At 46.7% G+C, this 12149-nt stretch overlaps 1 protein-coding gene across 1 annotated transcript in view; it reads right to left on the bottom strand.

The window, feature by feature from the left end:
- Positions 1–11502, bottom strand: part of MASP1 (mannan-binding lectin serine peptidase 1 (C4/C2 activating component of Ra-reactive factor)) — a 25767-nt gene extending 14265 nt beyond the window's left edge. The window contains exons 1-6 of the mRNA XM_008591233.1: positions 11328–11502; positions 9610–9741; positions 7069–7265; positions 3869–4016; positions 2427–2545; positions 1356–1434 (exon numbers count right to left, since the gene is read on the bottom strand). Coding sequence (XP_008589455.1) covers positions 1356–1434; positions 2427–2545; positions 3869–4016; positions 7069–7265; positions 9610–9741; positions 11328–11403 — 751 coding nt within the window. The 5' untranslated portion in view covers positions 11404–11502. The remainder of the gene's footprint in view (positions 1–1355; positions 1435–2426; positions 2546–3868; positions 4017–7068; positions 7266–9609; positions 9742–11327) is intronic.
- Positions 11503–12149: the final 647 nt, after the last annotated feature.

The raw sequence follows: 12149 nt of genomic DNA, 5'->3' as shown, positions 1-12149 counted from the left end.
AGTGAATTGCTTAGTGACACTCAACTGGTAGAGTCTGCATTTGAATCTAGAACTTCCTGACTCCAAAGCTAGATTTTGTCCTGAATGCCCCATGTCTTCTTTTATCTTCTCCTTCAGAAAGACCTTGCTTGTTCTGCAGCCTGCTGTGCTCAGAACCCAGTCCTAGCACTACACATCAAGGCACGTGTTGGTGGAGGTGGCGGATACGCCTGCACCTTGTCTTTTCCAACTGAATTCCTTGTAGAACTCTGCACAGGCATCTAGTAAACATTAGTTGCAACTTTTTGTTGAAGCCATAAAATGCCCCTCTTTTTCCACACTGGGCCCCAACTCCAGCCACACCCTCACACAAAAAAGAAAACTAAGAATAAATACATTCTACTTCAAAGCTCTGCCTGGAATCTGCTCAAGCGTGTCCCACTTGGGGCAATGTGAGTGGATCTGTCTGCCTACTGGATTGGAGCCATTTCAGGAGAAAGAGAAGAGGGCAGCACTCCAAAGTTTACAAGAGAACTCATGAAATGGGTGTGGGTGGGACCAGCCCTAATTCCTGGCTTCTCACCTGTCCATTCTGAAGCACACCCTCCCCCTTCCTTCCTTCCTTCCCTGACTTCTCTACGTCTCCTCTCATCACCGTTGCCATAGGCGAGCTTCTAAAATCGCGGTCCTTACAAGCCTTGCATTGAATCCCCTCGGTGGGGAGAGAGGAAGTGGTGGTTGGAAATTTGTATTTTGACAAAGCTCGGTAGATGATTTATATGGACTATTTTATTTTAGAACCACTAGCACATATTCTAGAATATGAAGGCTGGTCCAAACTCTCTTTTATTTGAATTGAGAGATCTTGTTTATGGTCACAGAGTGGGTTAGCGGCAGAACCAAGGCAAGAACTCTGGGTCCCAAGAGCCAGTGAAGCTTGATCCCTGCTTCACACGGGCCCACTGTGTTGACCCCCAGCCTGAAATCATGAGCTGTCCCAGAAGACTTAGTGGATATGGCTGACGGCCACATAGAGACTAACAAATTCGCTTAGCTCTGGGCAACAAACTACTTTCCTGAATTAGCAATTGCCAGAGCTAGTTTCAAACCTGGAGACATGCTATTCCTTCAGCAAGCTTGGCATCCTGTCTGCAGGCTGAGGTAAAATTAGCATTTAGAGAGTCAACTGGGGCCCACAGGAAGTTTCTTTTGGGATCCTGATGTCTTGTTACTGAAAGGAGCATTAATGCTCTTTCTGTCCAAACCTCACATGTCTGTTGAATTCCGCCCCCACACCTCTTGAAGTGTTCCTGCTGAGCCCTTGCCCGCGTGTGGCGAAGCTCGTGATTCTCAGTCAGTGCATTTAGTTGTCTTACTTTTACAGGTGGGAATCTTGTTACTCCACGTCCCATCCTTCAGACACTCGATCTGGAATGTGTCCATCTTCACATTATCCTGGGAAGAAACAGGAAGAAAAGATGAGGAAGGAGGAAGTGGGCATGAGGTCAGTGGTTATTTCCCAGCAAACCCAGCTCAAACTCCAAAACTGGCTGTCCTCAACTGGGATTTTCCACCCCTGGGCCTCCAAGGGCAAGCTTGAAGGTAAGGGAAAGATCGATGCTGAATTTATACTCATTGTTTGTGTTCTGGAGAGTCAGGAGCTATGCGCAGGAAGAGGTCTGGGCAGTTGTACCCGAAGGAAAAACTGTCCTGGACTTTCAGAGCAGTGATTCTACCTTGAGTAAGGTGCCTGGAGGGCTTGTTAAAACACACACTGCTGGGCCCTGCCCCAAAGTTTCTGATTCATTGGGTCTGGCCTACCTAAGAATTTGCATAGCTAACAAGTCCCCAGGTCTTGCTGAGGCTGCTGGTCCAGGGACCCCTCTCTAAGAACATTCCTTGAGAGCAATGGTCCTTTAGCTTGGATATAGTTTAGAGTCACCTGGGGAACATAAAAGAAAAACCGATCACTGGTCCTAGCTCCAAAGATCTGCTCTAATTGATCTCAAGTGAGACCTAGGAGGGGATTTTTTTTTAAAGCTAACCAGGTGATTCCTAGGGGAACCACTATTTCAGATGGTGGGAGTGTGAGGAGTGCCTGTCTGCACCTTTAAAACCTCTACTTTCATTCCCAGAACCCCACTCCACCCCATAAGCCTGATGAATTGGTGGAGGTTGTCAGCCTTGATTATAGAGCTGTATGGGTTTGTATCTTTAAAAATTCAAACCAGCCCATGCTCTGATGAAAGACTTTTGTGTCACTTCCAGAAGTGAGAGAGAGTCTGGGACATATGCTTTGGAATTTCTGGAGCATTTGGGAGGTTTATGGGGCAGCTAGGAAATACGGTGCTGGGACCATGACATGCTCTGGTGACCCATCTTCCCTGGGACGCTCTGGAGAATTTCTCTGGCCTGGTTGCTCTCCCTCCCCAGGCAGGGCCTTGCACCTTCAGCACTTTGTAGCCTGTGTCACAGCTGATGAGCACTTGGTCTTTGAAGGAATATTTGGCTTGCAGGGGCTCAATTTTCCCATGGACAGGAGGCTGTAGCTCTGGGCATTGGTTTCCTGGTGGGAAGCAAATGAAAGGACAGCGGGTGAAAAAACAAGGAAAAGCCTGGCAGTAAATGGCCAGCCCTAGGACACAAGGCCTGATGGAGGTGGAAAACCCACAGCACTGGGTGTTGGAGGCCTATATCTCCCAGGCCCTGAAAGAGACTAACTCCACAAGCACAAGCCAGTCGCTTTACAGCTTGGACCTCCATTTCCTTATTTGTAAAATGAGGTTGTTGGCATATGATTTCATTAAAACTCAGGGTTGGAAGGAATATTAAACGTCATTGAATCCACCCTGTCTGATGCTTCCTTTACAACATCCTCCGTAGTAGACACAGAACATCTCTTTGCATTTTTATGGTGACAGGGAGTTCAGTACCTCCCAAAGCTGCCACAGGCTCTGATTAAATGAACAATGTTTTCCTATTCAGCCAAAATTTGTACCCTTGCAATTTTTACTCATGGGGCATAGTTTGCCCTTTTGGGCCACCCAGGATGACCTTGATTGCTGTTTCTTCCCAAGACCCTTGTAAGCACTAGGGAGACTGTGATCATCTGTCTGAGTCTATTATTCAAAAGACTAAAGCTGATAGGATCCTCGGCCTGGGGCTATCCATAACACTTTTTCCTGGACAAGCAGTCCTTTGCTAATGTCCTCACCTCTCCTCTTCCCAGGTTGTGCACTGAATGGGACAGTGCAGGTAGGGCCAGGGTTTCAGAGTCTGTATGAACTGAACTGATCATGCCCCACCATGGTCTTCTTGTCCCTGACATCCACCCTCTTCTTCCTTGAGTGACTAAAGACCCCGTGGGTCAAATGTCTGTATTTCTATCAGGGTTTGGGCCAGGGCTGGCTGCCTTGGAGGACTGGGGAACAAGACCTGAGGGCTTGCCTTTGTGGGGGTCCACAAGGAGGCAAACCACCATAATAAAACATTCTGGGCTATAGCCCACATCTAAATTCCAGTCTCAGACTTGGAGAAGGCTGGAGATGGAAAGGCTCCCTTGAGGCCTAATGAATCACTGTGTGAGGGATGGGGTTCAGGAGTCAAGCTTTCGTTTTTATTTTTTAATCTCCCCACACAATTCTGAGGCTCAGCAAGTTTTGAAAACTACCAGTCTAATCCAAACCCAACATCATTGCTGTTCTTGCTCCCATTTGAGAGATGGGAAACTGAATCAGGAGAGAGAGTGGGCCTTGATCCCAAGCCACTCAGCTGGGAGTTCCACCAGGTCCCCAGAGGAGTCCCAGGCCTGCACCCCCTCCTCCCTGAGCCACCTCTTTGTGAGGGCTGAGCGCTGTGGCTCCCAGTGACCAAGGAGGGGGAAGGTTACCTGCAGCCTGGTATGAGAGCCTCCAGCCCCGGTTCTCGCCCGAGTTGTCACTGCGGAACATGATCTGGATGCTGTGGCTCTGGGTGCTGATGGGTTCTGGGGCTTTCTCTCCACAGAAGGGCCCCAAAACGTTTGAGCCAGCTTTAATCTACAAGAGGCAAGACAGAAAAAGAGAAGGGTTACATGCGAGCAGCCAAGGTGGCCACTGCAAGGAACACCTCCACACTGTATGTACTCTGGGGTTTTCTGGAAGCCTTGATGTGAATGCATGGTATTCACTCAGGTTTTCATGGGCCTTACCATTCGCCAAACAGTTTCATCTCCACTCTCTCGTTTATTCGTTTATAATTGACAATGGCCCTAGAAGTGGGCGAGGCAGGCTAATAACCCTCTGCTTAAAGATGGATGTACTGTGGCTCAAGAAGGACAGAGCCCTGTCCAGCACGCGAAATAGACAAGGCCTCTGCTCTCAAAGAACACGCAGTTTACCTTTATCCTGATATTAAAGCATTTGTGACAAGAAATAAAGAGTCCCAGTAAGTCCCCCCTGCCAAAAAAAGAACCTGCAGTCTAGATGTGGAGACTGACAATAAATAATAAATGAAATAATTAAAGGCTGTATGTAGTAAAATCTATGTAACCTATAGAACTCATCGTTTATTTAATAGACAGTAATATAATGGATAGTACCTTTAAGTAGGTGGTCAAGGAAGGCCTTTCTGAGGAGGTGACACTGGATCTGAGACATGTAGGATGAATAAGAGCCTGACCTTTGAAGAAGAGGGAAGAACGCTTTCCAGGCAAAGAAAACAGCACATGTAAGGCCAAGCCAAAGGGGGACAAGAGCTTGGCAGGCGTGAGAATAGGAAGGAAGCCAGTGTGCTGGGACAGAGGGAGTGGGCAGGGAGCGCCGGGGCAGGAGGGAAGGCAGATGAGGACCGCATGGTGTGGAGGAATTAGGTGTAGTTGCAGGTGCGATCTTGATCTTATCTAGCTTTAATAGAGACCACACTCGATGCAAGGGGACAATAGATTGCGTAGGGCAAGGCTGGAAGCAAGAAGGGAAGTTTTGCAGTGGAGCAGCAGAGGGGTGATGGGGTTTGGACTAGGATGCAGCGGTGGAGAAAGAGACAAGGCAGGGCCGAGCCCGTGGCGCACTCAGGAGAGTGCGGCGCTGGGAGCGCAGCAGCACTCCCGCCGCGGGTTCGGATCCTATATAGGGATGACCGGTGCGCTCACAACGCTCACTGGCTGAGCGCGGTGCAGCCGGTCTCCAAAAAGGACAAAAAAAAAAAAAAAAAAAAAAAAAAAGAAAGAGCCAAGGCAAAGGTGCTCTGAGCTGATGTAGATTCCCCAGCTCCAGTGCTGCGTCCTGTCTATGCCTTTAACCCCTTTCCTTCCATCTCTGAAGACAAGGACTCCTCTACTGTCATTTGGCAACTTCTACAATCCTGGGTGACACCTTCATCTTGTCACCCTTATCTTGGAGAGGGGAAAAATGAATGAAGTCCCAAGAGGTTAAGTGCTTGGCTGAGGCTCCCCTGCATAGCTCCTGGGACACTGTGTGGTAGCCAGGATACTAAGATGGTGCCCTTGCCCTTCACCCTTGTGTTACTTTGTGATTACATTATGTTACACAGCAAAGGGGATTTCACAGATGTAATTAAAATTGCTCATTAGTTGACCTAAAAATAGGAAGATTGGGTGGGCCTAACCTAATCACATGAGCCCTTTAAAAGCAGAGTTTCCTCCTGCTGGTGGCAGCAGCAGAAGTCAGGGTGATTTGAAGTGTGAGAGGAATTTGAAGCAAGGGAATATTTCTGTTGCTGGGCTTGGAGAGGGCAATGTGGAAGGACCTGAGAGCAGCTTCTAGATGCTGAGAGAGACTCTGGCCAACTGACAGCATGAAGACAGAGACCTCAGTCCTACAACTGCAAGGAGCTAAATCCTGCCAACAACTTAAATGAGCTTGGAAGTGGATTCTTCCCAGAGCCTCCATGTGAGTGCTGTCCAGCTGACACCTAGGTTTTGGTCTAGTGAGACTAAGCAGAGAACCCATTTGAGCCCACTGACCTACAGAACAGTTGAGGACTTCTGACCCACAGACAGGGCAATAAGTAATGGGTGTTGTTGTAAGCTGTCATATGGGTGGCAATTTGTTACACAGCAATAGAAAACCCATGCCCTATGTGTCCTGCTATCCCACTGGCAGCCAAGCTGCCTCTTAGCCTCTGTATCCAAGTATGGGACAGGCCAGGCTCTCAATCCTTGAGTTTCCTTTCCCAGACTCTTGGACTTCTCTGCCTCTCCTGCTGTGACAGCCCCTCCTCAGTAGTCACATTTTCTGGCTCTTTCTGACCTCATTTGTGGGCTCCTCTTCCTCTGTTTAGCTCTAAGAACTGTGTTCTAGCTCCCACCTTTTTCCTCTCTAGGACATCCCTCCATTTCCACGGTTTAAACCAGCACCTGTTCCCACACTTGACGACCCTCATCCTTTTCCCAGCTCAGACTCTCTCCTGAGATCAGACCCTAAGATTCAGCTCCACTTGGATGTTTCGGTCAATCACTCTCCAAGAGTTGCTCATTTGACTCCCCCATATCTCAGAAATATCTCCCCCATATCACAGCTTTGGCTCAAATTCAGACTGCCTTTGTGTCTCTCCAGTGATGTCAGAATAACCACAAATTGAGTGGTTATTGGCCTGTGGCATTTTCTTCCTGCTTTTTTTTCCTTTCACATAGTCTCCTTTCCCTGAGCAGGACTGTACTTATATAATTTGTGGGGTCCAGTGCAAAATGAGAATGTGGGACCACTTGTTCAAAGCTTATTTAGAATTTCAAGACACAACAGCAGAACATTAAACCAAGCATGGGGGTCCCCTCTGTGCACAGGGCCCTGCTTGACTGTATGGGTTGTATGAAGTCAGGTCTGCCCCAAGGGACCTTTCTAAAATGTAGATTTGACCCTGTGACTCTCCTCTTCAAACCACTCTGGTGGCCAGGGGGCTGGTTTTGGATCAGAGATGATCCCTAGGCTGGGTCTGACTAAGCTGGTAGATGGTATTTAAAATAATAACTCTGGGGAAGCCAGCTGCTTGGCCCACTATCCTGGGAGAAGGTGAAGGATCCAGAATATCAATTTTCCCAATTCAGCCAAGATTTTCCAGCATCACCAGGACAAGCATTCATTGCAGGCTCACCTTGATGTAGTCATAGGGACAGGGCACTTCAGGATGGTCCTCAATGTCGAAAATGTCTTCAAACTGCAGGCTGATCATGAAACCCTCCTCCAGCTCAATGGTGTAAAAGCATTCAGAGCTCTTGGGGTAAGGGTTTGGGAAGTCGGGGCTGGTAATGACACCGGTCCTCTGGGTAAAGAGGTTGTCGCTGCACTCCACTGTGGGAAACATGGAAGAGAGGGTGGCTCACCCACACTGCTGCCACAGCACTCACTGCTGGTCAGCTTCTGCATCATTTTCCCTGAGGTCTAGTGCAGAAGGCAGGGAAGGAATCAGCACCCCCATTTTACAGATGGAGAGACTGAAGCTCAGCAAAGGGAACTGATTTATCCAAGGTCATATGCCTAGTAACTTGCAGAGTCAAGACTCAAAGGCAGACTTACTCTGTCCAGGGCTGTTTACTTTGTGTGATGACCCTTCTGTCACATTCTCTGGCATTGGTGGGGGGGGGGGAGGGGGTCTGAGACAGGAGAGCTTTGAGAGGGAGTGGTCGGGAGATATCTGTACCTCTCTGGTCCTGCTCCCCTCTCTGCCCAGAGCTTTCTTTAGTCTCTGCTCACAGCCGTCCTGATACCTCATCTGATGCAGGCCCCTCACACATGCCCACCTCGTAGCCCCTGCCCTTTCTTAGTTTTTCTTCACGGTGCTGTCCACCACCCGATGTTATATCGTAAAGTCATTTGTTCATTTTTTTGTTCCTATTACACTGCAAGTTCCACGAGCTCAAGGATTCTGCTTTGCTCCCCACTGCAATGGCTGCATCCAAGGATCCAGTGTCTTGGGATCCTGGATGTGACTCAGCCCTGCTGAGATGACTTTATTTACCACTGAACTTTTACCCTGGAGATGACCATCCTAGATCTGGGATGTCAGTCCTTTCTTAGCCCTTCTGCTCATTTGCAAACGGGAAACTGTGGCCCAGGAGAGGGGTATGGCTAACAAAGTCCCACAGCCTTGACTGCAGAACAAGGTTAAGAGGGAAGTCTCTTGCAGCTTGATCTGTCTCCGCTTCCTACCCCAAGCTTTCTCATGGGGGTGACCTCATTCCTAAGGGGGCTAAAATTGACTCTTGGCAGGAGGAGGTTTTACTCTTTTTATGCTTAATACACAAGTAGACAAACAGTATATAAGCAGATATATCTGTATATCTGTGGTATTAAAATTTCATGCAAGAGAAGAAGCTATTAAGAAAGTAATGTTTAAAAAGGCTCCTGGGGGCAGGGGTGAAAATAAAAAAAAAATAAAAAAGATTGAGAAAACTTGCTCTACCCTGAGCATTCTTAGCCCCCACTGCATTAAGAAAGTAATGTTTAAAAAGGCTCCTGGGGGCAGGGGTGAAAATAAAAAAAAAAAATAAAAAAGATTGAGAAAACTTGCTCTACCCTGAGCATTCTTAGCCCCCACTGTACTCAGCACATAGTAGATAGGCAATAAAAACTTAACCAAATGAGAACAATAGAAAACATAACCCTTTTCAAAAAGCCCTGCTATGTGCCTGCTGTTTTTGCTTTATACTGCTTTGTACTGATGAGTCATATAGGTCTTCTTCAGAAGCAAGTAGCAGCTTTTGAAGGAGGAAGAAAGAGAACTCTTGTCTCCAGCCTTGTCCTCCTCCAACGACTCAGCTTTCAAGGGGGACCTCAAGCTCAGACCCTTACCCTAGATCACACTCATCTACTGGCAGGTGCTCAAACACTCCAAGTCCTATCAGGCCTCTAAATGTTTGCAGAAGCTGTTCTCTTGTCTGCCCTTCTTATTCTTTCATCTGTCACGGGTCACCGTCTCTGGGAAGCACTTGCTCACATCTGCAGGCCCACTCAGGTCTGATTGTGCTGTGTCCATGCTTCCTTTACACACATGTAGTGAATGTAGCATTTCACCATTTGCTTGTGTGGCTATTACCCCACTAGCCTGGGAGCTCCTCCTGGAAAGTGGCTGAACCCTTCCCTCTCTCCATCCCTGCCCCAGCCTGAAGACTACAGCAGTAGGTATGTTGATGAGAGATGAAACAGAGAGAGAAAGAAGGATCGGGAAGTTTTCTTGCTGTCTCTGACTTTGCCTCTTTCCTCCCTCCTCCTTCCTTTGGACTAAGGTCCTGTCTGTCATAGAGGAACTTAGGGCCATGGAGAAGAAGGGACTGCTGGGTGAGGCATAGTTCATGGCTCAGAGAGAAGGGACTGGGAAACCCAGGCTTTCCCCTAACTTGACTAGGCTGATCACCTGCAACAGGAGAGGAGACAGGGACCTACGGAGCAGAAATGCTGCCTAGGAACAGAGATGGCCTAATTAGAGCTTCTCTCATGTGGTCCTTTGAGAGCCTGAGCCCAGGCCTCCAAGGCTGAGGGGCCATCTCAGCACCTTCATCCTTGTGGTGTCTGAGGCATGTCTCTGACTTCATTTTTAATTGTTCCTACTGTGTATCTGTCTTTCCTCTGAGCTGCCTCTAATCTTATTGAAGTTGTGGCATACAATGGTGATGTAGGGGACCACCCTAGCCCTTACCTCGGCAGGTCCTGTTGTCTGTGTGGAGGATGTAGCCAAAGCGGCAGGAGCAGTAGTAGCCTCCGATGTAGTTGTGGCAGTAGTGGTCACAGGACAGCTCCTCATCCTCCCTCTCCTTGCACTCGTCCACATCTGCAGGGCAGGTGGAGTCTCAGTCAATCAACACATGATGATGAAGACGACAGCCAATGTCTATAGCGCACTTAGTTTGGGCCACTCGCTGTGTTGGGAGATTCATGCATTGTGTCATTTAATCCTTCCATAAAGCCCAGAGATAGCCATTATATTCATTTATAAATGAAGAAACTGGAACTCAGAGAAGTTAGGCAGCTTACCCAAGGTCACAGGGAGCCAGGCTCAAACCTAGGCAACCTGACTCCTGGTGGGACCACTACACCCTAACAGGTGTGGGAACTCTGTGCCAGGCAACAGTCTTAGGAAGCAGGACTGTCACCATCCCCATTCTATAGAAGATGAAACTGAGACACAGAGGCACTAAACAACTTACTCAAAGTCACACAGATAGTAAGCAACAGATCCAAGATTCAAACCCACGTGGGCTGGCTCTAGAGCTTGGGCTCGTAACTTCTACACCATGCTGCCTCTTTCTTTCTAAGCCCCTAATGCAGGTTAAGCCCTGTCCTAGGTATTCAAATATACCTTTCCCCAAAAGAGTAATATGAACGGCCAACAAGCACTTGAAAAGATGCTCAACATTACTATCATCAGGGAATACAATTTAAATCATAATGAGGCACGACTATATATCCACTGGAGTAGTTAAAAACAAAAAATTGACAACATCTAATGTTGGTGAGGAGGTGGAGCAGCCGGAAGTCTCATACACGGCTGGACAGATATAAAATTGTTCAATGGCCTTGCAATTTCTTATATAACTAAGTATACATCTACCCTAAGACCCAGAAATTCTACTCCTAGATATTTACCCAATAGACATGAAAACATGTGTTCACAAAAACATTGTACAGGAAGGTTCATAGAGACTTTATCAATGAAAGCTAAAAAATGGGTAGAGCCCAGGTGGCCATCAGTGGGAGAATGGATAAATAAATTGTAGTAATTCACACAATGGAAAATTATTCTGCCAGAAAAAGGACCAAATCTCAGAAACATTATGCTGCATAAAAGAATCCTCACTCCCCCAAAATATATTCTCTCTGTGTTCATTTATATGAAGTTTTAGAGGAGGCAAAACTAACCTATAGCAGAAGGAAATTAGAACAGTTACTTCCTCTGAGGGAGGTGGGAACAGGGCAGGAGCATGAAGGAAATTTCTGGGCTGATGGTAAAGTTCAATGTCTTGTTAGGGGTTTGGGTTACATACAAACATACACTTTTCAAAATTCAACAAATGTATACTTAAGATCTGTGCATTTCATTGGATGTAAATTTTGTGCAAAAAGGAAAAAAAACAACAGATATTGAACTCTAGCAAAATGACGTGCATGCTCAAGTATTTAGAAAGAAGTTTACTGATGTCTGCAACTTACTTTGAAATGCATCAAAAAAAGCTAAATTGAGGATGGATAGAGGATAGGTAAATATATATATGATAGAGCAAATGCAGTAAGACATTAATGGTAGAATCTGTGTGGTGAGTGTGCAGGTATTCACTGTAAAGGAGAGGACACAAGGTAATTTTCATCTTTAGAGAGAAAGAGAGACCCGAGGATGAGCCACGCAGTTCTCCAACTTACCCACAGCCATATAATGGGCATCAAAGCCTGTGAATCGCTCCTCATTGGAGAAATCTGACCGGAAAGTGATGGACATGAAGGAGCCAGGGGAGAGAACCACTTCCTGGCCAGGGGTCTGCTCTGTGTCTGTGGTCTCTTTGCCACAGAAGGTTGCCAGCACCTGGTCTTCAGTTTCTACCTTTGAGGTCAAGAGAAAGAGAACAAGATGAGTAGCTTCCCATCTTATCTTTTGTCTACAAGTAGACCAGGCAGCATGGGAAACTCAAAAAAAAAGGATTAGGGATTCTGGGATTTGAGGAAAGACACATAGTAGGTTAAATCAATGTGGTCAACTGATGAGTTCCATTCATTTTGTTTAGTTCCAGCAGAAATCACTTGACATTTGTCATTCCTATTGACAACCAAGTGACTTATTTATTGGTATATCTACACAATGGAATACTACTCAGCTATAAAAATGAATGAAATACTGCCATTTGCAACAACATGGATGGACCTTGAGAGAATAATATTGAGTGAAACGAGTCAGGCAGAGAAAAAGAAATTCCACATGTTCTCACTCATTGGTGGGAGCGAAAAATAAACAAATTAATTCCCCCACATCCGCACGCAAAAAAACCCGGGGGCGGGGGGGAGATATAACAAGTATACTTTTTTGAAGTTGTTACAACAAGCAAACGGAAAGGACATTCTTGGGGGGGAGGGGAGAGAGGGAGGAGGAGGGAGGTGTCGGTGATGGGCCATAATAATCATATACAGTGTATATTGACAAAATAAAAAAAAAAAAAAAAAAATTGTGATAAATGTACCATAATAATATGT

The sequence above is a fragment of the Galeopterus variegatus genome, unplaced genomic scaffold (assembly GCF_000696425.1).
Source record: "Galeopterus variegatus unplaced genomic scaffold, G_variegatus-3.0.2 Scaffold6774, whole genome shotgun sequence".
Classification (NCBI taxonomy): domain Eukaryota; kingdom Metazoa; phylum Chordata; class Mammalia; order Dermoptera; family Cynocephalidae; genus Galeopterus; species Galeopterus variegatus.
This window is presented reverse-complemented; position numbering and strand designations above follow the sequence as displayed.